The sequence below is a fragment of the Cynara cardunculus genome, assembly GCF_001531365.2.
Source record: "Cynara cardunculus var. scolymus isolate 2C chromosome LG 5, CcrdV1, whole genome shotgun sequence".
NCBI lineage: Eukaryota > Viridiplantae > Streptophyta > Magnoliopsida > Asterales > Asteraceae > Cynara > Cynara cardunculus.
Window position 1 is genome coordinate 7,299,887 of NC_037532.1, and position 27,051 is coordinate 7,326,937.

Below are 27,051 nucleotides of genomic sequence, written 5' to 3' on the forward strand. Positions count from 1 at the left end.
TTGTGACCTGATGGATTAAAAAATATTATTTCTAATTAATAATAATTTAGATGTTATTGAGAAGGGGAAAATGGTTTGTCATATCAGGCAAGTTTTGTCTTAAATCTTTCCTGTTAAAGGAATGATCTTTTAATTCAAATGTTTTAATTACAATATATGTTTCATACTGGGAATGTTGGATCTCTATTCAGAGATATTTTATAGAATTGAGGTTCTTCTTTTTGCATAAGATTGTGAACTGCATAATTTATTTGTACTGCAGTATATTTCTGAATAAAAAATTCATTCTTATATTTTGGTGTTCATCACCCTGCATTTGCAAAGAAGGGATTTTCTCACTAGACCCGTATGGTCTAACCCTCATTTTCTGTTTTAAATTATGCAATGCAGGAATAGCTGGGTCCGGGGATATAAAAGGGAAAGGGAAAATGTGATTATTTTCCTAATCTGTTGTCTGTTTTTGAAGATACATGTTATATTACATGTGGCAGTACAGGATTTGTTTTGGAAATTTTATATATAAATTTTGTACATATAGTAATCCTTGTACTAGTGGGACATTTTGATGTAATCCATGTTTCTATGTAATGAAATATGTGTAATATGCAAATGTGGTGTTTGGAGATGTTACAATTTCTAATACATGATTTGATCTAATTCTGACATAAAAATACTGTATATACAACAACACCCATTTTTAAATCATAAAATTTAGAAACAAGAAATGGTATGTGTTTTGAGTGGACAAAAGGGTAGAGCATTGAAAGTGGGGTTGAGAATGGAGGGCTAGATCCCAGCACATAAACAAGATCATTGTTTCTCCTTTTAGACCAACTTGTCTTCCTTTGTGGACATGATTTTGTCCACTCTTTTCCTTCTTCACATTACCAATCTCTTTTTACTCTTTAATTATATTTATTACACATTAATGTTTTGTGTTAATTTTGTATAGTTGCCTTAAATCATTAGTAATAACCACAAGGGTAGCGCCTGATTGGTTTGAGTTTGACTCCAAAGATTAAAAATACCAGGAGGTCACAGGTTCAAATCCAAGGAGGAATAAAAATCCTCTTGTGGCCACGGAGGTTCAAATGCGGTGACTCCGGACTATCTACAAAGCAGGTGGTCGTCCTGGAATTAGTCCGCTCGCATAGCGGGTTAGATATCCAGGTTAATAAAAAAATCATTAGTAATTTAAAATATTTGAAATTGACGTTAATTTGTTCAGAAAATACAGTCATTTGTCTAGATTTCTTCAAACGGTTGAAATTAACTAAAAATATTAACGTATTGGTCAGTGAATTACTGGTGAGGACATCAAAAGTTGATAAAGCATTGTGGGTTTTGAACAACTATAACTTTGAATTTCATTTGGAATTATGTAATTATCGGTAACGAACACGTATCCTATGTCCCTAACATACGAGATTTCCAAAATCAAGGCATTCATTTAATCATTTCGCCTCAAAATTTCAAATTGAAATAAGGGTTTTTCAGTTATTTTAAAATCAGATATCTGGGTTTTATGGATGCTTTTTCAATTCAAACGCTACTTCAATATTTTGATTTTCTCAATAAATCTTCAAGATTTTAGAACCTTCGTTTTTTTCCACTGCTCTTCAATACATATTACCATATTCTTAAAACAAATATTCATATAAGAAACGTAGCGTTATCGTCCACTAAATTAGATCTAATTATTACTTTCATTCTAGGTCAAATACGTATCAAACCAAAAGACAAAAACGTTTAAGCTATCAGGATACTGATTTATGGATGGACGTGGCAATCAATCATATCCCAACAAACCTAATTATCATGTGTTAAAACATTGATGAGGATTATGAGACAATATAATGAGGCCTCTAATTATTGTTGTTCCACCCAAGAGTTGCACAAAATCAAAAGAAGGATCATGTGAAGCCTATCATATCTCAAAGGAATGCTTTACTCAAAAGTTCTTGTTGTCAAAGGGACAACAATGGCAACATATTCTCATTATGCATCATTTCCCACAAGAAAATATACGATTAAAGTTGGTCCAATAAGTTCGTAGTATTTATAGGATGTTGTTAAATAATCTGTTTTTTTGGATCGAATTGTGAATCAAACGTGTGAAAACAGAAGATCTGATGTTGATGTTTGTAAAAAGAGAGGACTTAATGTCGATGTTTGTGAGCGTAAAACTGACAGATGTTTGATTCAGTAACAACATAAGATTTGTTTATAAGATAATCTATTGAGATGCAGACATTGACAATAATTCATGTGTGTGTAAGAGGAGACCAACCAAAGAAAAGGGTTTGGGAACAAATGTATATACCAAAAGGTTTTGGGTAATGGCATTTAAAAGATAGAATCTATTTAGAACAAGGCACGACAAGGTTATTGCTGGAAAAAGAAAAAGAAAAAGACCGTACAATATGGGCATTAAAAAAATATATAGAAAGATTGATATCTTGTAAAAACAAAGGAAATGAAGGATGTCGTGGTAACGACGACATAAAAAAATACTAAAAATCCACACCCACACGATCAGATGTTCGTCGCTGATACCATGTTTTCTAGTAGTGGGTAAGAACAACTGGTTTGATGTATGGTGTTAGGAACACGCAGTTATGAGTGATTTGAGGTCAGGGAAACTGTCAGCTAAAGATGGTTATTTGAGACGAAGAAAATATGAAACTGTCACCTGGAGATGGTCATTCAAGAAACTGCTCGAGTTTTAGCAAAAGCAGCTCTACTGGGCCGTATCGATTGGTTGAAAGGCCTGAAAGAAAACGTTGTTCTGGGGGGATCATACCTGTTGGTAGCGGCTTCAAAAATAAACATAAGCACATTCCTAACGACATTGCCTTGGAACTCAAAAAAAAGAATCTATTAGAGGGGGGAAATGAAAGATATTTTGTTCTACCACATAAAATTATTGGATTCTTGCCTTTCAAAGAATTTCCATGATACACAAGAACAATTATTTTGCAAGGGAAGCCATCGAAAAGCTACTGAACATCGTAAATATTTTTGGCATGGGGATAGTTGAACATAGTAAAATAAGAAATTGAAAGATTTCGAACAACCGTATGGGCATCTTTTATGCATTGCATACGGCTTTACAATAAAATTGACCCTTACCTTCCATCACAGAAAGAAAAAAAAAAAAAGGATCGATCAGACCTCGATAAGATGAGATTCTGTATCGTTTATTTATTGACATATTTTAATCAATTACTGGACACGACAGAAAGTTATTATATTAATTTTTATTGTAAAAACTATAAAATTTTAAGATATTCATATTTTATATAATATTCTTTTACAAATTTGTTTGTTCTTCGTTAGAATCATTGCAAATGGTTGATGTTATTTGTTTTTGTTCATAATTATGTTTGTCATTACTTAAATATTAATTTAAAACATTTAATGAATTTTCTATTCGCTATCCCATTAAATTATATATCCGTATGATATAATGGGTGTAAAACTTTATTGTAATCATGGAAAATTGAGTGTCCGTTTTATTTGCATTATTGTTTTTTAAGGATTTGAATTTTATGAAGGGAATTGGATTGGGATGAATTTGAAATTATTGGTGTGTTTGGTTCATAGGATTTGAAATGAAATTGGATTCCATTATTTGAAAAAAAAAAAAATTACATTTTTTATTAATCGATTATTACAAAACAAATGCTTTTAACATTTTTAAAACTTTATTTCATACAATCCTACAAAATCCTGTGAAATCCCTAACACCCCCCAAGGATTTCAAAATATTATGTTTGTAGAATTTCAATTAAATCATAGGATTTCAAATCTGGACAATCCAATAAACCAAACATGAGATTAAAATGGATTTGAAATCCAAATCCCCCCAAAATTCATTTCATTCCTGCAAACCAAACCGGGACCAAATATAATTACTCGTAAATTAAAATTCATAAGATTATGTATTACTAAACAATACCTAATGTTGTATTTGTGTGTGTGTATATATATATATATACACACACACATGCGCGAAAGTTTCATATAGAACGCAAAATGTTCTCTCTCCAATAATCATGAATTTAGTTTTTGCAAAATGCAACTGTAGTCCGTTGATGGTTTAATATTTTCTCTTTTTTTTGTGTTGTCTCTGAAACTCATCATTATATATGTATAGACCGAACAAAATAAAAACTAGTTGATGATGTCATTAGTTTGGATCAGACTGAGCTATTGGTCATTTTCGAAAAATATTTTTTAATCGACCTGTATAAAAAACCGATATTTTTCTGAACAGACAAAACAAGAATCATCTTACTTTCTTCAAACAAGTTCATCATATGAGTACGGGACGGGACAGGAAGTGTGATACTCGTCCCCGTCTCCATCCCCGGTTTGAGCCAAACGGGGATCCCCGTCCCCGAGACCTAGTTTAACGGGGAATCCTCGTCCCCGACCGGGGCGGGTGGACCGGGTTTCCCGACGGGTCGGGGACAATTCCCATGCCTAGTTGGACCCCCCCCACCCCATCCAAAATTTCTGACTCCGCCTCTGCTGCTAGAAAGACTATTCCTACGTTCACCTAGCAAACCACTAGAAAGGTTCCATGGTGTTTTTATCCCTTAAAAAATAAAGTAGAGAATGTTTAAACGTTCAATGTGGATGTCAGTAAAAATGGTAAAGCAGAAAAAAGAATAGGTGCAAAAACTCGATAGAAGCTACTCTAACAAATGTAGTAGAATGCATAGGGATTTTGACTCTAAGGTCATGTCGACATTCACATTGTCTCATTGCAAATCCCTTTACTTTTTTTTAATAAAAAGTTATTATTTTAATAAAATAATAATAAAACTTCAATTAAAATACTATTTACTATAATTTATTAACAAATTCTTAATTTATTAATTAATAAAAATGAATTAAATGAAAAATATTTTATTTCATCTTAAACATTTTTTAATTTTATATAATAGTCCTTAAATAATTATGTTTTCAAATATTAGAAAACACAATGTTTATTAAATGAAAATATATTGACTGAATTATAATTTTGGTCCCTATGGTTTGTCTGTTGTAACATTTTTTATCTCTATAGTTTTGAAATTACAAGATGTTCATTATGGTTTGAAAAAGAATTCAGATTTGATTCTTTCCTCTAATGACCGTTTAAATAAATCTGCTACCTAACATTATTTTGTCATTTTACTTTAAAAATAACAAAAAAATAAATCATATATATATATATATATATATATATATTATATCAATATACACAAGAACCTCACCCACTTATATACCTAAATATATTTATGGCAGTCTTCCCTTGAGTATAATCGACAACCTCTTTCTCACCCATCTACTTCTTCATATGCCATAAGCTCCTGGACCCCGATGGCTAACAGAACCCTACCTTCCGGTCAACACCATTCTTCGATTTCTCCTTTTTCCTCACCAGCAAACCCACATGTCCCCTTTTGCATTACTGACGAACCCACGACCCCATCCCTACAAACCCTCCCCCCGCCCCTTTCTCTTTGTCGTCGGCCGAGACAAAACAACCGCCAAAATCAAGCCTTCACCACAAAGACATAATTTGACATCACCAGATTGCTAGTGAAGAAATCCTAGGTCGACTTCAACGTTATATAGGAACCTTTCCCAATCGATCTCCCCCCAACTTCTCACCTTCGTCTTGTGTGTAGCATCATTCTCGGTTTATGTTTAAGGATTCCATCTCATTGTACAGTTTATTTATCATCGTCCAGGAACAAAAGTCTCAAAGGATAAAACTATAAAAAATCCTTTTTGTCAAAAGATGCTAGTGAAACCGATCTTTAAGATATTTTTTTATTGAGTGTCAAGAATTGGGGCCTCGCAATCACTATAAATAAATTATAATTATTGTGTACAAAGACCCGATGAAAAACGGTTGATCATCAAGGCTGAAAAGTAGATAAAAACAAATGTTAATAATGAAATATGGTAATCCAATTAATGCAAATGAATATTCCAACCATGACTGAGTCAGGAAAAAAGACATAAAAATCAACTTCAACAACTTTTAAACGAATATTAATAATTTAATAAATATAAATTTATGTACATTTTTATAAAATAAAAACTTGATTGTAAAATTTATAATTCAAGGATTTTGAATTTAATAAATATTAAATAAGTTGGCTAGATCTGAACCTTGATCGTGTGGGAAGAGAAGTTATAATGAGAAGTATAAAAATAGATCTGAACCTTGATCATTTTTAATCTTATGTTCACCAATGAATTACGTTTTAGAAGAGAATTGATTTGGTGTATCTCGGTACACCTTATTAGTGTTGATATTCAATTATGATTGATAAAATGGTGGAGATCTCTTCTTACTTTTCTCACCATAACTTGTCTTCTCACCGGAATCCAACCCTTATTTGTTAATCATCGAGACTTAAAAGACGTGAACCGTAACTTTTAGCATTCTTATACAACCTTTACATATGTACCAATAATCTTCTGTTTTTTATGATCATAATCATTGACAATTTTGAAAGACACTAATAAATTCATCTAGAACGATAAAGGAAAACATAATTCAATATTGACTTTTTGTTGAAACTGTGGGGAAAACTTTATTACTTGTCAGTTTTATAACGTCTCCTTTTTATGCTCTTCAGAAACAAGACTCAAATTAATCTCAACATTCCTAAAAGGTTCCTTATCGTCATTAAACTCATCCATCTAAGCATCGACATCCTCCACTTGAGTCTCTAGATATCGTCCCTGTTCGTTTAGGGTTGTCGCCAATCGTATATGTTTTGGTAAGTCAAATATACAGTTTTTTTTTTCTTCATGTGATGACTAAGTCCCCACAATAACTATGGTCACACTCTCTTGACAGATGGACTTGGACCTGTGTCAGTATGGTTGAATAAACAGTAGAGAAGCAAACCGTGAGATTGTTGTATGCTGTTGTGGTTTAGATACATTATGCACAAGAGTGTAGATGATGTCCATCTTGATCTTCCAGATCAAACAAAAATGCCAGTAACTGGGCAATCATGACACTGGAAAAAGCTGTAAAGTTTGTCCAACATTTATTGATTTACTTGCTCCACTAACCATAACTAGCCAAGACAAGCTCAAAGAACACCCTGTTCAAAAAAACTCAACGCCTTTGGTTTATTCGAGTTCGTAATTGACCATGACCATGACAACAATAATAATTGAAATTGGTTAACCGTCGAATCACTTTTACCCCTATTTCTTTGATTATTCAGTTATTGGGTTTTTTTCAGCCACCTACCATCTCGATATTGGCTTCGGGTTTCCAATATATTCTTGTACAGTAAAAAGGATTAAATTAGTAGAAGATACAAGAAAAATGACCACTATACTTAACGAACAGTTATTGTAAGTCATCGATCGTCACTTAAAGCCGTAAGTTGAATCATCACTTTTAAATGCAAAATTCCGAGCTTCAAACACTTAGGGAGTGTTTGCTTACTTCTTATTGAATAAGAGGCTCTTACTTTGATAAGATATAGAGTGTTTACTAACCACTTATTCTAAAAAGAGGCTCTTACCGTACCTCTTACCAGACATCAATCGGTCAGCAACTATCCCCATTCTTATCGCAGTAAGAGGATACGATCCTGATTTTTTTTCCCATTTTATCCTCCGATTCCCCTATTTCAATCGCATTTCTCATCGTTTCAACATCAATCGTCCCTATTTCAGAAGCAATAGAGACTGCAGAACTCAATTTGCTATGAGAATTTGTTGAAATTGCTTTGTAGACCTTCATGTCTCCAATGTTCATAGGGATTTGGTGGTTGTAACTATTTTATACTATTATTAGTTTCATATGTGTCTTGTTCTTTGTATGGAAGATAGTATTTTACTATATGATGAGGGGAAAATCATGCACCCACTTCAATCACTCGTCAATATAGATTCCAAGAACAATTTCTCTCCTCTTTCTTGGTAGCTAGCATTTATATTGAAATTTCAATCAAATTACATATTTATTTAACAATTCGTTACATTCCTGCTCCTGGAACATAACTAAAAGAAAATGTATAATTTTCAAAGCTCATCTACTAACCATAGCTAGTGATTTCAATTGGTGAACAATGAACATGAAGGAACAATGTTTTTTTGCTAGACATGTGATACCAAAAACTAATCCCTAATCTGCAGCTTACTTACTTCAATATGATCCCTTAATCTTGCATTGCATCACACCATCATCATTTCATGCATGACGCCTTAATTACCAACAATTAATATTAGTGCCTTATACATACATACCTGGGATACAAAAACCGGAAACTTTGATGCAACAGAAGTATGATATCTAGAAATTACAAAGAATGGTGTGATAATTAGTTACAGCAAAAATGAAGATAAGTGGCTGGTTTCCACACAATTTAAACAAAGCTAATTAATAGGCATCCCCAAGGAATACCCATGCAAATTAAAGGAAATTCAAACCTGTATGGAAAAAAGGCACTGAAAAGGTAACAAGTACAATAGTAAGCAACTATTAAAAGAAAGTTGAGTAAAAAGTAGGTACATTGAAACATAGAATTTAGAAAAGGTAAAAAAAAAAAAAACACACACACACACACACACATCCCTCTATCTGTTGGGTAACAAGGTGCCTCTTTATTCTCTTCAACTTCACAAGCTTTTGACACGATACTTAAAAATATTCATCATTATCATTACTTGCTTGCCAATAGGAGAAATCATACAATCACAGTTGCATAACATAACATACTTCTTCCACCAAGCTCTACATTGCACTCCACTTTTCTTCTACAGCACCAGGTCTATACAAGAAACAGCAATTATGGGTCAGGTGAAGATAACATAGGAGTTTTTAAAGTTACACATCAACATGAAAATAGTTTCTATCATAATCTTTTATGAAACCTATCAACTTCATAACACCTTTCCAATAGTTGGCCTAAAAGAATTCCCTAGCTCTTGGTTATGTGTCGTGTTTATAGTTGTTAGCCTTATCTTTCCACTGCAAAAGAACATTGTTTGATTCTGAAATTTCTGATATGATGGTTAATGTTTTAGATATGGCAAATTTTGGCGAATCTTCATTATCGAAAAATCCTAGAGTTAACTAGAAAAAGGAAAATGTGGTGAAAACAGTTATCGAGTCTTGTTTGCATGAGATCTCCGTAAATGGACGAGAAGGGGGTAGCCTTAAGGCAGTTTCGTGGAAGAATGTAGCAGAAGTGCTACAAAAGAATCATAATTTTGTTGTTGAACAACGACAAATGAAAAACCATTATGATTACCTCAAAGGGAAGTATGGAGCATGGGCAAAGTTAAGAAATAAGACGGGTAATGTTTATCTTTGTGATGCCGCATATACTTGTACCCGTGGATTTATGACTCCGTATCGCAATACGAGGTATTGGTTAGCAGAAAAATGTGGTGATTGCGTGTTTCGCGATTCATAACTTTATAAGAAAACGCAATATCCAAGACCAATTATTCATGGAACACGATGAGAATACCATGTTTATGCTGAAGAACAACATGAAGGAAACAATGAAATAGAAGTTGATGAAATGCAGTGGAGTTCTCAAGACAGTGAATATATGACTAGTTTGCGTGATCAGATTGCAAATCAGTTATTGTCTAATATTTCAAATTAAGATTTGTGCGACAATTATTATGTTTAAATATATTTGAATTATGAAATTTGTATAAATATATTTGAATTATGAAATTTGTATCTTTGCCATGTCAACAATTAATCATACATAATATTTGATAAATAGTTGCATTAGTTTAAACACTTCATCACATATAGGGTTATAATGGTCATTTTTTATCAGTCAGCACCAAATTCAGAATACTTGGTATACAGTTTTTTACAAACAACACTTACTCCAGTCAGAGATGCTTACTCTAATCAGACCTCTTATTTCAGACAGCGCTTACCAGCTATTGTTGGTAAACAGCCCCTTAGGGGCGTTCGGTTCGTAGAATGGAATTCGATAAAATTGGAATTCATCAAATGAATTTGACTTTGAGGGAATGAAATGGAATTTGACCATGTCTTTTGATTGCGTTTAGTTGGATGGAATTGGAATGGAATTCTTAACTAAATTGGAATTTTTTTTTTTTTTTTGTTTCGTTCACTGAATTCAACGAGAAAATTACAGCCAAAAAAACCGAAACCGATGGTGAAAACCGAAATTTTCGGGCTGGGTTCGGGGACATTTTATCGGGGATCGGGGACAAATTCGGGGATTTTAATAGGGACGGTGATCATCGGCCGGCCTGATATGTGTATATATATTAATTTTAAATATCATTAAAATTTAAAAAACTTTTATCCACTTTACCTCAACAACCCGAATAAGGCTCACGAAAAAGTCTAGTTTATTTGTGTAATTGTGAAATCGTGATTTTAGTTGTATGATGTTTGAAACTCTGTTTAGTTTTATATTGTAATTTAATACATTGTTTGTAATTGGTTCGATTATGTTTGAGACATTTAAACTTGCATCTTTAAAAAAATTGTAATTTACTTTTAGTTGTGAAAATTAACATATTGTAATTTTTTTATATCTGTTTCAGGATCGGTTACAACCAACGGTGAACGGGAAAAATAGAATTTTTACCTTAACGGGTTCCCCAACGGGGATCAGGGAAACCGCGGGGACCCGATGGGGATCCCCAATAAGATCCCCGACGGGGATCGAGGTGGTCACGAGGACGGTTTTAGTTATCGGTTTCTGGGACGGGGATACCAATAACTGACCCGAACCTGGCCCGTTGCCATTCTTAGTTTTAAACGATATCGAGCAAAGGAGATCGAGCATAGCAGAACAGAGCAAATCAAGATACAGAGTCGATGAATGGATGAGGGCTAAGGAATTTGTCGAATTGGAATTTGAAATCCGTGGTATATGCAGTGGAATTGTGAAATCAATGAATTAAGGAATTTGTTGGAATTGGAAGGATTCTTTCACATCTATTATGTGAACCAAACATAGTATTTGGAATTTGGTCAAAGATTTGAACATTCCAATTCCTTCCAATTCCACCAAATTCCATGAACCAAACACCCATTGTAAGTATCTCTCCCTTGTTCATCAACTTTTCTTTGATTAGGGATGGTTTATGAGTTTTGGAGGGATCAAAGGAAAACCCCAGATAGAGAGAGATAAGAATGAACTCTTAAAGATAAGAATCCGACAAAACGCCAAAGTTCTTTCTTGGATTCGAACCTTTGTCCGCTTAGGTTTCTACTTTCTTCAAACTCTTCGTTTTACAGTGATGAAAGAAGTAAATGTTAATCTTGGAAACGACATATACGAGTTCTCCATTCATATTTTTGTACTTTTGAGGGTAAAAAGTGAAAAAGAAAATGGATGATAGAAAAAAAAAAGTGAGTTTGTACTTTTGTAAATATATCGAGTAAAAGTCTAGAAAAATCCAATGGACTTTCATATTTTGAATGATTAAATTCCAGAACTTTTTTTTGATAAATAAACCATTAAACTTTCTCATTTTGAAGGATTAAATCCCCCGACATTCTTTTTAAATAAATAAATCATTGAGCTTCAAAAAAAATGTTACTTAGGGGCCATTTACCAAACACTTACCCGGTAAGTGCTTACGGATAAACTTTAACACTATTATTTACTTATCGGATAAGATTTTAGTCCACCAAAACGACATCGTATGCAACAATTTATCCGGTAAACACTTGCCGTGGTAAGAGTCGTCGCCCTCACTTACTGGGTAAGACTCTTGGTCTTTGTCTCGTTTTTACCGGGTAAGATTTTTGGTCTTTACCATATTTATACGATGAGATAATGTTACTTGATAACCGCTTACCCGCATAAATTTTGTGTAAAATAAAAAAAAAAACTATGATATGAGACTTGGCACAAACTCTTAGATGTATAAAATATTTCTGAAAAAAGGACAAATTTTAATTAGCATTTAATAAAAGAAGTAGCAAACTAAGATTTTCAAAATGAATAGTGGTCTTGTTAATTTGTTGAGATGATTTGTACTTTTCTCAAACCCTAGTGGTCTTGTTGTTAATTAAACAAAAAATTGGAAAAAAAAAATCTTCTTAAAAAGTGAAATTTGGTTAAAACTGTATTAGATATAAAATATAGTCTTAGGGGTTGTTTGTTTACCTCTTAATAGTTTCACTAAGATGCAGTCTCTGAATCATTAAAAGATGAATCTTGTTTGGCAAAAGAATAGTCTGTCTCTTAATGCTTCTAAAATCCTCCGAATGATTTTGCATCATGGGCCTCCCTTAATCATTTAGCGCCCTAATTTCATTGTAAACAATTACCAAACAATTATATTTTATTTTACACTATATCACGAGAACCTCTTAATCATTCTGACCACTTAATCATTCTGCACTAAACTATTCAGCAACTACCAAACAACCCCTTACATCTTACTCAAAATGTTGAATCTATTTGAAAAACGTATTTTATTCCCCAAATCAACATAATTTTTTCCCTTAGATCAAACCAAGGCTATTTGGTTCACTTTAAAGATGTATCTGCTTAGAAAATTTATTGGGTCCAGCTCTGATTACTCTGTCTCTTTTTTGACAAATTATTTATAAAAAGAGAGAGAGAGAGCGCGCGACAAAAAAAATCGTACTTTGAACTTAGACGAATTGAAGTTTTAGGGAAAACCGACTTTTTTTTGTTGAATCATTTTCAGAAAGAATAAGTTGGTCGAAAATGATAACGTTTTTTACATGATCGTTTTCCAAGACTAAGTACATCAGAATGATTCCTTTCCATAGAACTATGTCCATCAGAAATGGGTCCTTTCTCATCTTTTATAGTGGAATATTTCGTTCAAGTCAACATTAATTTGTGACAGATTTCATGCATCAATGTCGTGTCACTTTCTGCTCAAACTCTTTATTGCAATTAATGACAATCATTCGATTTTTAAAATGAAAGAAAACATGTAATTTTTTTTTGTTCCTACTTTCCAATCACTGAATCAAAAGAACCATATAAAATACAGTTCTTGAAACACGTATTGATCACTGAATATAATAATATATGGATATAATTATCTGAAAACCGTGCCATAGATTATTAGTGGAGAACATGACGAGACATCCAAAAAGAATGAGCATACTCAAAATTATAAACATGTTTGAAACAAAACATGATATTATTTAACTGTGATAACTTATACTTTATATCAAAATCATCATCGTATTAAAAAAATCCCAAAAAAATCTACCCGTTTATCATGAACTTGATTATTTAATCCCACAAAAATGAAAGCAAACAAAATCAAACTCCGAATTGGATCCGAGAATGCATACATCATCTTATCTATATTATATTATAAACCATTCAGTTAAAAATCTTTAAAACAACTTATTAAACATTCAGTAATATTTAGTAATATATAAGCTTTTAGGGGTGTTTGGGATTTGCTTATGTGAAACAACTTATGTTATTCTACAAAAACACTTATCAACTTATTATAAGTCAGAAGAGTTTAACTTCTTCAAAAATTCCTTATTACCGGTTTGGCACATGTATAAGTTGTTTATCCAAACACTCAAAAGTGCTTATTATCGGTGTCAAACCGAAATAAGTCAATAAGTTAGTTTTTATAAGCAATCCCAAACACCCCCTTAAATTTCAAGTTTATAAATAATTATTACATACATACATTTAGAGTTGCAAATAAAAAATAAAAAAAATAATTTATGGTGTTATAGAAGGAGAGTGTGATGAAGTGGGTTGGTGTGAGCCCAACCCAATAGATGCTTTTGCTTTTGACTTGGTTTTATATTATAACAGCAAAGTCCACCAACTTGTAGTAGGGTAGGGGTCCAAACCCAACCCACTCCATCGTCTGCCACGTCGCAACTCTCTATCCCTCACAAACCCCTATTCCGACCCCATCAAACGTGCTCATGTCTCAAACTCGGACCCACCAAATTCAAATTAAAAAATACCTGATAAAAATCAGTCGTAAATGTTTATATTTAATTATGACGATTTTCGCTTACCGGGTAAATTATTGCACACGATACAATCTTGATGAACTACAATTTTACTCGATAAAGTAAGTTAAAGTGTTGACTCTTACAGATAAGAGTCTGGATAAACGACAAGTAGAATATACGTTAAATGCGTAGGAGAGTTTAAAAAAATGTATAATAAAATAAAAGAGAAAAAGAAGCGTATCTCCAACAAGATCGATGTGAAGTTTGATTGGATATGTAGAAAGTGGGCAAAAGAAAAAGAAGATGAAATGGCATAGGAATGAAGTTTGGTTTTTGACCTAAAAAGTATAGGTCAATTTGTACACATGGCTTTACACTTGTAGGGAGTCTCACACCCTACCAACCTCCCCCTTCTTGCCACGTGGAAACATCTTTTTAAATTCTTTTAGTTTTTTTTAATATGTGTTTTCGCTACAAGTTATTTTCATGGTTTACTTCACATCTACTCGTTTGGAATACCTAGCGTTTGCTAAACTGATAAGCGTTTGCTAAACTGATAAGCGTTTATCGGGTTTATTACTTTATCAGGTGAGTATGGTAGGGACTGAAATTCTTACATGGTAACAGGCATGACAATGACGACAATCTTACCTGGTAAGTGAGGGTAGTGAGTCTGATGTGGTTAGCATTTTATCGAGTAAGAGATGATTTACCAACGTTTTTCTATGCCATTTTCATGATATGGTCTTACTCAGTAAGGAAAGCGAGGGCGATGACTATTATCTGAATAAGCGTTGGTTTATGACCCCTTTGTATATTTGTTTGCATCAATAACTATGTTTAGGAATACCACAATATAAACATGTATTTTATAACTGTAAAATTAAGGTTAAAATGCATTTGCTATAAATATTTCTTAGTTTATTTTTTGGTGTAATGATTGATTATTTTTCTCAACTAAAAAAAGGGGTATTAATTTGCCACTCTCTGAGCGCCTCCCCGCATCGGTCTTGCGTTCATCATGAGAGAGGTAAATCACACATGCATTCCATTGTGTTGCCTGAGCTTGAGCCCAGTACCTCACATATATGAATTACACCTGCATTTCTACCACTTGGACGAATCATAGGGTACATGCTTCGGTTCATACCCATTTTGACTGATAATCAGCAGATTTTGTAACTACTCATGATGTGGATGCCAAGTTGTCAACTTATATTGTAATTATTGATAAATGGAAAGTACCGACATCAATGCCACATCCTTTATTAGGTAAAATGGGTGTGGAATAGAAAATAAATATGAATGTTTATCACAGCAGATAATATAACATTTGCAGCTCAAAATGATTCTTTTCATAATCTTCTTTTTCATCTTCTCTTTTTCCGTCTTGCCTTCATCGCCATCGCCTTTATGGCTTGTCATTATCCTATCCACGAGTCATTGTCTTGAACCAACCTCTTTTGACCTCTATCTAAGACTATTCGACCTTTAACCACCTTCAACCCCTTTTTAACCTGGTTTCTGAACCACTTATTTAGTAATTTATCAACCAACCACAACCTCCCATCACTTCCATCTCCATCTTGCTTACTAGCCTTTCATTGGCTACAAATCTACATTAATCCTCACACCTTTGTCTCCCCATAGTCAGAATCCACATGGTTCGTGCAAGCATTGATCCTTATCACCTTCAAACTTCCACCCTTTCACCTCAAGCATACCTCTAGTCATATCAATCCACAACGAATTCAACCTTAGACTGTATAGTCATTATGGCATCATCCTTTACCATTTGTCAACATTATGGCGTTTTATTTTAGGTGCTCTTTTACCTCGTGTCATGCAGCCTCAAAAGGTTCGAGGGGGTGCTTGGTTGGGTATTTGTTTTTTGGGTGGGGGGGATAGGGAATGAGAAAATGAATGATTATGGGTGCTTGGTATAGTATATCGTATATCATGATTCGTTACCATATAACGAGTATTGACCGTCCCCTGAGAAAATTGGGAGGGGGTTATGAGCATAAGGAATGGCATGCCACATCTTACAACACTCTTATCAAATTAGAATCTCTTGCACTTTCGACATTGCCCTACTCTCTATTCGATGAACCACATCGCTCTGTTGTCGGTCCATGGCTTCATAACCTCACATCAATGCATTTACAATTCCTATTTCCCTATGTTCCCATTCTTATTCCTTAACATTTTCATTCTTTAATAGGAACCAAATGCACTAAACTATAATCCACCTTATTCACGTTTCCAACAATCTCCCCTTGTCAATCATGCAAAGTTGTTGTATGCTTCTAATTTGAGTTTATGCGATTGGATATTGGCATCTCTCTTTTTATCCTTCTTTTTTCTTTTGCTTTTACTTTTACTTTACTTTTTTTTCATATCACCTTTGCAAAAAAAATTCCTTTTATTGAACTCGTGCTTCTAGAAAAACAATATCTTCTATCTGTTTGTCCTTACACATATAGACACAATCAAACACACGCACACACATATATATGTGTATATATATGTATGTGTATATATACGTGTATGTATGTATGTATGTATGCATATGTATATATATGTGTGAGAGAGTCTGTATGCACGTACATTCTTATGCACTGTGCTTGATAACTTATTTTAATTCATAGACAACAATATTTATTAATTTTATTCATCATTATAATAAAAGGGTCTGATTCCTTTTGGAAGTGTTCTTTGACCAGTTTATCATACAAGATCGATGGCTTTATGATTCATTTAAGGACAAATAGATAAAAAAAACGCTTTATATATCCCCGTTCATGTTGAATTAGATACTCGAACAAAAATACTTCTCAATCTCAGACACATAAACACACAGATATAGATAGAAACGAGATCGTGTGAGAATAATAGTTATAATGAGAATGTCAAGAACGACTGAGCCTTTAGATGTGTTGACTTTGTAATCTAATTGTATTTTCTTTCAACTACCTTTTTCATATTTATCTTCAATTTTTGTCACTTTAATTAACTTGTTACATATATTTAATCATTTTCACATGTATGGATTTGTTAAAGTTTCGATCATGATGATAAAGATAAATAAATAAAGGTAGTTGAAGGTGTATGAATGTACATGAAGGTTTTATTCTCACCATAACTCTTATTCTCGCCGGACGGACAACCATCCCTAGATGGTATTAAACAACATATCATTAAATGATTCTCTAACATTTAGATAGAACCCCATAGAGGTGGATATTTGGACTGGGCCCTGATGGGCCTAATAGACAAGGACCGGACTGTCAAGCATCATTCGGACCGGACTGTCAAGCATCATTCGGACCGGACTGACAAGGATCGTGTGAGAATAATAGTTATAATGACATTTACCAAGCTGAACTGATAGTTAGTAATTAGATGTAACATTTTCTAGGCTGACAGGAGAAAAACAAATTAGTTAAAAAAAGGACCGAACGAAGTCCCATTTTTGGACTGGAAAAGCATCATTCGGATCGGTCATTTAAAAAATTTAGTGAAAAATAAAATATTCCCCTCTCGGGGGGTCCTCCTCCTTAAGGCTGCACACGGGTTGGATTTTCCAGGTTGAAAGTTTTGAACAACTCAACCCAGTGTTTGCAATTTGAAAAATCCCAACCAATTTAAACCATGCGGGTTAGATTGGCTTGGCTTGGTCGGGTTGAAGCTTTGGTACATTAATTTGCAATCTAGTTAAGAGATTGTGTTTAAATGAAGTAAAGTCAAGATGAGAATATACAAATAAGGCTAATAAACTCAAAAAAGAAAGTTGAAGGTTCGTCCAAATAAGAAATTAAATTACAGTTGAAATTATGATATAATTATGAATGAAGCTGGTTAGGGGTTGGTCTAATGTACAGGGGATGGTTCACACACACACACACACATATATATATATATGTGTGTGTGTGTGTGTGTGTGTGTGTGTATGGTGGGGGGGTATATATAGGCAAATCATATAGAAACTGTATAAAAGTTATAAAAAATTAAAAACAAAGTTTGTATGTGGTGTTTAATAGTTGAAGCATTACATGTGAAAATACAGTGTTAATACATTGTTATTTCATAGATGAAACATCAAATAATGTTTTGTGAAAAAAAAATGTTTATACATGAAGGTTTGGGTTCCGTGAGAATGGGAGTTAAGATGAGAAGCGTAAGGGATCTCTACCCTTGGCAGCATATTAGGATGAGATGCATTGAGATGCGTCAGATCAATCCCTACAACAAGAATGATTAATTGGTGAGTTTGAGATTAAAGGTGATCAAGGATCCATATCCCTTCTTACGCCTCTCATCTTAACTCTCTTTCTCACACGATCTCTTGCCTATACATGAAACACACTCATATTCACACATAAGAATAAAACATGTGAATTAATAAAAAAATCATAGTTTAAAATCAAACTCAGTAGATGGTTTTGGTGTATTTCACGAGTTGATTTTCAAATGTGTTGTTTTTATATACAAGACAGTACATGAAACAAGTTTGTTTTTTCATAAAACTTTCAACGTATAATTATTATGTATTCAGTTTGTAAATTTATAACGCTTATAGAAATTTAAAAGTAATAATTATGATAAATTAATAATGAGTAAAACATATTATATCGAATCAAAATAAGAATATTGGAGTAAAATTGCCGAGACCAATACATAACAGACCTTAAACGAGGTTAGGTTATTGGTCCTTAGTCGGATTGGCCCACACTAAACCGAACAAAGTTAACCAAACTGGATTGTCTTGGACCGATCTATGTGCAACTCTAGCATAAGAATCAAATGGAATACCATTTGAAAAACGACTCATTGAAGAGCAGTGGTTTTTTAATAAATTACTCTCTCGAAGTTTTTCAAAGTAGTGAAAGTAGGAGTTAGAGGTCCAAAACAAATTAGATTACAATGTAAATCTTGTTTTTTTAAACTCTTTATTTGATATACAATATGCGTTATGTATGTTGAGATTTGTTAATTATTATTACACTTCCACGGATGAAAAAACCGACAAAAATCGTAGAAGGTTTATAATACCTATTCACCCTCTCTAGAGTTTGTAAGTGAAGTCTCTATGTTCAGGGACAGAGGTGTATAGGGGCAATTGGGGGCAGGGCCTTTACGATTTTTTATCTTTTAGGTAGGTAAAACTTAGTTCACTACGTTAAAGATTTACTTTTTTCACTTCTTCTTGAGTACGGCCACCCTGGTTAAAAGACATGTGTTCCGTTACTGTCTATGTTGCTAATACTTGCAACGGTACATAATTTTATCCATAACTAAAAATACGAAGAAAAAAACACATGATACAATTTATGTCCGTAAGGCCATGCCTAAAAACTGTCACCCACAATTTCTCAAAAGTCATTGTTTGGTTGACTTATGAAAAAATCTTTTTATAAAGAAACCGATCGTTTCAAATCATAATTAACATGGTCAACAAGATTTCATCATTTCTATTTGCGGTTTACTTGTGAAACCATGAATCATCCCCTTTCTCAAAACTACAAGAAGTAACTCGTATGCGGTTATTGTAACGTTTTTTGTGACAGTTATCCACTCATGTTACTTTTTCATAATCTCTCTTGGAAGTAGCAAATTAGAACCCTCTTCTGCTTTCCTACCAAATCACTCGTTATTTTGTCACATAAATGAAGGGATCGAAGAGATTATGGCAAATCAGGTCACCAAGAAATGACCCGGACTTGAATCTTGGTCGATTTGAGATTGTTCCTTTTAATCGTATGACATAAGCTAACTATAGTGAATAAGGGGCTGTTTGGTAGTTGCTGAATGGTTTTATGCAGAATCATTAAGTAGTCAAAATGATTAAAAGACTTCTCATGATATAGTGTAAAATGAAATATAATTGTTTGGTAAATGTTTACAATGAAATTAAGGCTCTTAATGGTTAAGGGAGGTCGATGATACAAAGTCATTCAAAAGATTTTAGAACCATTAAGAGACAAACTTTTTTTTTTACAAACAAGATTTACTTCTTAACGATTCAGATGTTGCCTCTTAATGGAACTATTAAGAGGTAAACAAACAACCCCTAAGTTGTCACCTAAACTAATATTTTTTTTGTTATGAATAAACAATTTGAATTACAAATTTAACTCTCAACAATACATTATCAAGTTTAGTTTTTTGTAAAATGAAAATTTTAAACTCATAAGTTATACGATCAAATTTAATAAATTTGGAGAAAATACTAAAACAATAACAACAACATAATGTTTGAATTATAAAAACAAAATCAAACCGATACTTTAAAGCAGTTAGGGGATGAAAATGGAAACATGGAAGTAGTTTGGGGTACATTATGTAAATAGTATAAGGGCAAAAGAGTATTAAAAAGCTATCATCTAATTGATAGGACCCTAAAATCACACTTTAAAAAAGTTCGGGGATGAATATGAAAATAGTTTTTGGGGGGGGGGGGATATGTGCATCAATGACAATAGTATAAGGGCAAAAGAGTAAAATATGAATTTAAATAAAACTCTGATGGCCTATGCAGGTCTCGAACCTGCGACCTTCGCGTTATTAGCACGACGCTCTAACCAACTGAGCTAATAGGCCAATTGTGCTCCTTTCATGTATATATTTTTATTATTCTGTAAACTTTTATTTATTTATGATCAAATAAAGCTCAAGATGCAACAATGGATTCCTTCAAAATCAACAACCAGTGTTTCTGCAATTCATTTCTATGGCCAAGAAATTCAGATTTCGATATTTGACGAACGATGGTATCCAAGATTTTTGCTTTCATAAAGCATTGATGGAGACTCGTAAATTCATTCATGATATACTTTGATTTCGATGGACGTACATGTGTAGTCAAGGTGCCGTTGCATTCTAAGGAAAAAAAAAATAGCAGCCCTTCAAATATGGTGGTTTTGGTACAGACTGTTGGAGCTTGTGAAGAGTATCCTATGGGTTTGACAGACGGATTGCTTCTGCTTGGTTTAGCTACCAATTTGTAGTATTGTCTCAGTTTGAATGATAATTCAGGATTGTTTCAACCACAAAGCTATGGTTTACGACGTCATTGATATTAACGAATGGTGATGGACAGACCACTCAGCTTGATATTAACGATGGTCGTGATTGGGCTATTTGGAAGAATAGGCGTGGGCAACTTGTGTGAGAATATGTACTGCAACTGCAACCCCAGCCAAATTCAAAAATGCATTTTTTTGTGTCAGGAAAACTTTATTGAGAACTTAACCAAGTACAAAATTTAAATAGGAATATACCCTTTTTTTAAAAGGTAACACCTATCAATAATAATGGCCAAAAACCAGTTCGGGGCCAGGTCGGTCCTTACCAGTCCCGAGCCTCAACAGATCCGGTCATAATCGGTCCGGTTAGTGAGCCCGGTCAAACTTTATTGTAACTGGCTATGAGCCACCGGTCCCGGTCCAACCGGTCTTGGTCATCAAAAAATAATAATTTTTTTAATGATATATATTTTTAATACATTATAAAATTTGTAATTTAGTCACTCAAATACACTTTAAAAATACGTTTTATTATAATTAAAATTACATTGTCTTACAAAATATAGCTAGAAACCAAGAATTATAAACGTTTTTTTTTTTTTTTTTTTGCGTTTTTTGCGAATCGAGAACGTGGTATGTTAACCCCTCAACCAAGACACTTATATATAGTGTTTAGAAGGCCAAAAATACAAAAAAAAAAAAAGCCAAAAAACAGTGATAAACGGCTAGTTTTTTGAAAAATAACAGTTACATTTTTTTTTAAAAAACAGCTACATTTTTTTAAAAATCGGTCCAGGCTAGGCCGGTCCATAACCGGTCTTGGTCCCGCGAAACACCCAAAATCCATAACCGGTCCCAGATTTCGGTCCTATAACCGGTTTAGTGGGCCGGTTTGGCCATCACTACGGAAGTGTTTGGAAAAAGAAAAGACCAACAAAGGCCTCATGTTATGGCCCAGATCATTCTTAAAAACAATTACAAATCACAATCCATTCTTTTAACATTACTAACATCAATCAGATCAGATCACTCCTACCATTACTAAAAGAAAGCCCAACCCCTACCTAGCATCTCTCATCTTCCAAATCCAAATGCTTGATAGAAACACAGCCATATCAGAAACTGATGAAACAGCATCCAAACCATCTTTAATCCAAACATAAAACCCACATCACAAAAGTAGCAATACACCAACATAACTTCCGAAACAACGAATCATCATATAACCTACTCCAACATAAATGGAGCAACAGATATCCCTAACCCAAGGATTCTCATATGCACAACCTTCTGAGCTCTATAAAAACTCTCCAACCAATCATCTTCCAAAAAAGAAATCCCAAGAGAGACACCACCAGTACCAGCCTTGCACCAACCGAACTCCTTATCATAACCAAACAAACAAGAATGCACCAAAGTGTCGTATACAAGAACATTTGTCAAGAACAGATTGTTGCTGCAATGATAAGAATTCTTAAACAAACAAGCATGCACTTCCAATTGAAGAAACAATTGTTAGTGTGAAAAGGACATAGTAGCCGGCACTTGAACTTCGTATCATTTCATCCCTAACATAGGAGCATAATAAACCCCTTGCTGCAATTAGATCACACATTATATTCGCAGAACAAACACAATCAGCAAATTTAGGAAACTGAGAATCGGTAAGTGAAAGAAACCTGATAAAGGAGGTGAGAATCAACCATGCAAGCGACAATAGGCCAAATCCAATCACAGCATTGTGCGCAATCGTGCTTCATGGTGTGCCAGGTTTCAAGAATCAAGAAAATCACTTCAGGCCCATTCATCTAATCGATAAAATTGACGAAAATGTATTTTTACCAGTTCGTATAGTCTTGTCTTCGCCATCATCATTCATAGAATCTCCAAGGAGCGGTTCATGATAATCTACCACCGCCATCTCTGGTCTCCATTCCAAAATCTTACAGGTTTTTAAGACCTACGCTCGATTAAAATGAACTAATCACTTTCTTACCATACTGGTCTCTCTTTCGTTAGAATAAAGACTCGTCAAGATGTTTGCTACCACCGTCTAGCAAATGTGACCAGTTTCACTCAATAGAGAGCTCGAGAGAGTTTTATTTAGTCGAAACTGAGGGATGTGAGATGACTGAAATTAAGGCACAGAAAGATTGTATATATATGTAGAGAGATAGTGAGAAGGGAGAGAAATTAGGAATGTTTGCAGTTGAGAGATAGTGATAGTGACGCATAGTCATAATATGAGATTGATAAAAAAGAAATGTATCAAGACATGCAAACAAAAAACCATGAAAATACTCTTGCTTTATGTATTTTAATTACAGAAAACAAAAGGACACCACCCAGCATATCTCATTCTGAGATGTGGCCTAGGGGTGAGAGGTATGCAGACTTGTTCTTTATTCCGTAGAATAGAACGGCTGTTTTCATTAAGTCCCTGACATTTTGATTACAGAAATGGATGATGATACTTTATACTAAAAGAAGCTTTTAGAACATCCAATCACAACCAAAGGCATTTGACGATATTTGGATCAATACAAATCAAAAGAACTCACCTTTGTTTTGCTTTCTGTTTCTGTTTTTCTATCTCTTTCTCCAAAAACTCCAGAGTTGTATCAGTGACATGATTTGGAGCACAACCTGCATCCACCATCATCTTCAAGAACTCCTGAGCTTCCTTTAATCTACCTGCTTTACTATGAACTTCAATAAGTGTATTATAAGTAACAACATCAGGATTTATTCCACTCTTCTTCATCTGCTCAATAACCATGTTTACCTCCTTCAACCTTCCACCCTTCCCCAATACATTAATCACAGTATTATACATCACCATATCCAGAAAACCTCCATCTGTCAGTTTCCTCAAAACCGCACTAGCCAGATCAGCCCGTCCCATCTTCCCCAATGCCTGAATTATCATGTTGTAGGTTGCCACATCGGCTGCGCTGACTTTTTCTACCATTTCAGAAAGAACTCCATAAGCCTCATTCAAATAACCCTTCTTCACCAATGAACTCATTAGGGAATTATAAGTATAATTCACAGGATCAACACCCAAATCAGTGAAAATCTCATACAACTTGCAGGCTAAGCTTAGTTTTCCTTTGGTTAGATATATAGACAAATAGGTATTCACCATATTAATGTCAAACGAATCTAAACCTTTTTCTTGAACACGCTTTCCTTTTGAAGAAGACAGTAGGTGGATGTTGGATTTTGGTTCATCCGCCAAATGATCCATGTATGGGGATGAGGACCAAGGGTCAATGGTCCATTTTCTTAAAGAATGTTTTCTATCTGTGTTTGATTCAGCTAAATTTATTAAATTCAAGATTTCATGAAAGTCGCCCTTACCAGGAAACATAGAAGTGAAATCTTTTTCTCTGCTTGTGGGATATTTCATTGATGCTTCCATATTAGATTTCCATTTAAGAATGGTTGGCATTAGATTACCATTTCTAATATGCTTCAAGAGTCTCTCAGTCCAATCTTTTCGGCCTTGTTTGTTAATGGATACCAAAAGATGGGTTATTGTAACTAAATCAACAACAAAGCCTCTGGCTTCCATTTCTTCTACCAATTCAAGAGCTTCTTCGACCAGTCCTTCTCGACATATATGAAATATAACAATCGAATAAGTGATCCCATCCACAAACTGACCTTTCTTCTTCAAATCTCTAAACAATTCATATGCTGCTTGACCTCTTCTGTTCTTGAACAACCCATCTATCAATATATTGTATGTCCAACAAGAAGCCCTAACACCATCATCAACCATTTTCTCAAACAACTGGCATGCGTCCATAAGTTTTCCTGATTTCAGAAACCCATCTAGCATAGAATTATACACAATAGTATTTGGACGAAACCCATTATGCTGCATTTCACTAAAGATCTTGGTGGCATCGTTCATCATGTAACATTTACAGCATCCCTGTATGATTATACGATAAGTGAAGGCATCTGGTTCATGGCCGGAGCTTTTCAATTCCTCCCAAACAATAAGAGCATCCTTCACCTTCCCCTTGAAGCAAAGAGCTTGAATCAGACTGTTGTAAGTGCACAAATCAGGAGCGAACGAATTGCCCAGTCTCAAGCTCTTTTCCTTCATCTCCTTGAAAAGATTCAATGATGTTTCCAATTCCCCCCAATTACCAAACCCATGAATACATACATTATAACCCTTAATGTCCACAGGGAAAATTTTCTTCTTTTCCCTCAACTTATCAAAAACATTTCTGAATTCTGCCTGCATACCCGCCTTTCGTAGTTCCACAAGCAACTCACTACAAGCAGCATTATCAACCAAACTCTCATTTTTATCAGAAACCGAATCCAAGAGCTTAAAGAATGTAAACAAAGCCATATTTAGGTTATTACTACGAACAAGGGCAATAAGAACAGAGCTGTAAGCATCAGGGTTTAAGTTATCCAATATATTCTCCACACGATCCAATATTTCAAGAGCAGAATGGAAATTACCAGACTTTATGAAAGAATCAAGGAGAAATTTGAAGGTTGACGAATCAAGAACTACACCCTCTCGATCCATGGAGTCAAGAAAGTGAAAGATATCATCTTTATGAATCACAGGGTTTATACATAGGGTTTTAAGCATCTGAGAGTAAGTGCCCGCCGAGTGTTTGTAGTTATGTCTGAGAGAACACCACTTGAAAAAGCCGATTTTTTTCGATACATCGACAGAGCTTCTTCTGAGGATTTGAAGAACGAGTGCCTCAGAGAGTGAAATCAGACTCGATTCTCCATTGTTAAGGTTACGAGTACCTCCAGGCTCAGAGAGCGATTTTGATATGGAAGCTACGAGGAGACAAGTACCCAGTTTTGTTATCAACGTATTGGGTTGAGGAATTGTGGTTTTGCTTCTAATGTGGAGAAATCGGAAAAGGGTTTTGTTGGGTGAATTCGTTCTTCTTCGTATTCCATGGAGCATTACAGCTGCTTCCATCGATGCTCTGTGATAGCAAAATCTATCCTTGATATCATCATTCATCAAGTGTCGACTCTGAACTTCTTGGCCATAGAAATCAATTGCAGAAACACTAGTCGTTGATTTGTTCTCTCTCGTACCCGTATGGAATCCATTGGTGCAATCTTGAGCTTCATCTGAGAATCAAAAACCCATAAACAAATAGATAAATCGCATAATAAACATATATGCATACACAGAACACAATCGGCCTATTAGCTCAGTTGGTTAGAGCGTCGTGCTAATAACGCGAAGGTCGCAGGTTCGAGACCTGCATGGGCCATATATTTTCATTTTTCACTCTTAGCCCTTGTACTTTTTCGTTGATGCACATATCCCCCAAAACTATTTCCATATTCATCCCCTAACTTCTTGTATTTTCCCGTTCTGGTCCATTTAAATATTTAATGTCTTTTATATTTTATTCTTTAACTCTTAGGACATTTCCAATGGATAACACTCTACCAGAGTGTCATAGACTGCCACATCAGCATTTCACTCATCATACAACTCTATCATTTTATACCCACACTTCATAACACTCCAATGAGTTTAATGGATTTCCACATTATATATATATATATATATATATATATATATTATCTATAAATATAATTTTACCAACAAATTTAAAAATCTACTAAAAACAAGGAATAATACATTAAAATGAAAATAAAACGAAATTAAAATACATTTAATAAAAAGTACGAGACTAAAATACATCAGTTAAAAAGTACCAAAGCTAGAAAATGAAATGCTTAAACACCAAATAATTTAAAACTTAAAACCTAAACACATATTAATTGGTATGATGATGTTGATCCTCCAATACGTGTGCAGCGAGGACCTACCGCAGAAATTCAATATCAGATTCAAATGAACTCTGAACTACGTGATTCATCGGTGCATCACTCACTTCGACATGATTTAACGGAGCATATTTGGGAACATTATTCACAAGCATTAAATTAAATCTAAATGTAGTTTATGTAATGTATTTTAAAATTAATGTAATATCTTATTAATGTAATGTATTTTGAAATTAATGTAATGTT

At 34.0% G+C, this 27,051-nt stretch overlaps 1 protein-coding gene and 2 non-coding genes across 3 annotated transcripts; 1 reads left to right on the forward strand and 2 right to left on the reverse strand.

The window, feature by feature from the left end:
- Positions 1-20,501: 20,501 nt before the first annotated feature.
- On the reverse strand, positions 20,502-20,575 carry TRNAI-AAU. The gene has a single exon. It is a non-coding gene; the product is annotated as a tRNA-Ile (tRNA).
- Positions 20,576-22,357: 1,782 nt separating this feature from the next.
- Positions 22,358-26,074, reverse strand: LOC112513369 (pentatricopeptide repeat-containing protein At4g01570). Its single transcript, XM_025119605.1, has 4 exons — positions 23,562-26,074; positions 22,843-22,960; positions 22,680-22,754; positions 22,358-22,596 (listed from the first exon to the last, which is right to left on the reverse strand). Exons 1-2 carry the CDS (start codon positions 26,018-26,020, stop codon positions 22,954-22,956), a joined length of 2,466 nt encoding a protein of 821 aa, XP_024975373.1. The 5' UTR covers positions 26,021-26,074; the 3' UTR covers positions 22,358-22,596; positions 22,680-22,754; positions 22,843-22,953.
- Positions 26,075-26,205: 131 nt separating this feature from the next.
- Positions 26,206-26,279, forward strand: TRNAI-AAU. Its single transcript has one exon. It is a non-coding gene; the product is annotated as a tRNA-Ile (tRNA).
- Positions 26,280-27,051: the final 772 nt, after the last annotated feature.

Bases quoted from the DNA above. Each gene is read 5' to 3' on its own strand.
- LOC112513369 (XM_025119605.1), bottom strand. From the start codon at position 26,020: ATGAATGATGATATCAAGGATAGATTTTGCTATCACAGAGCATCGATG.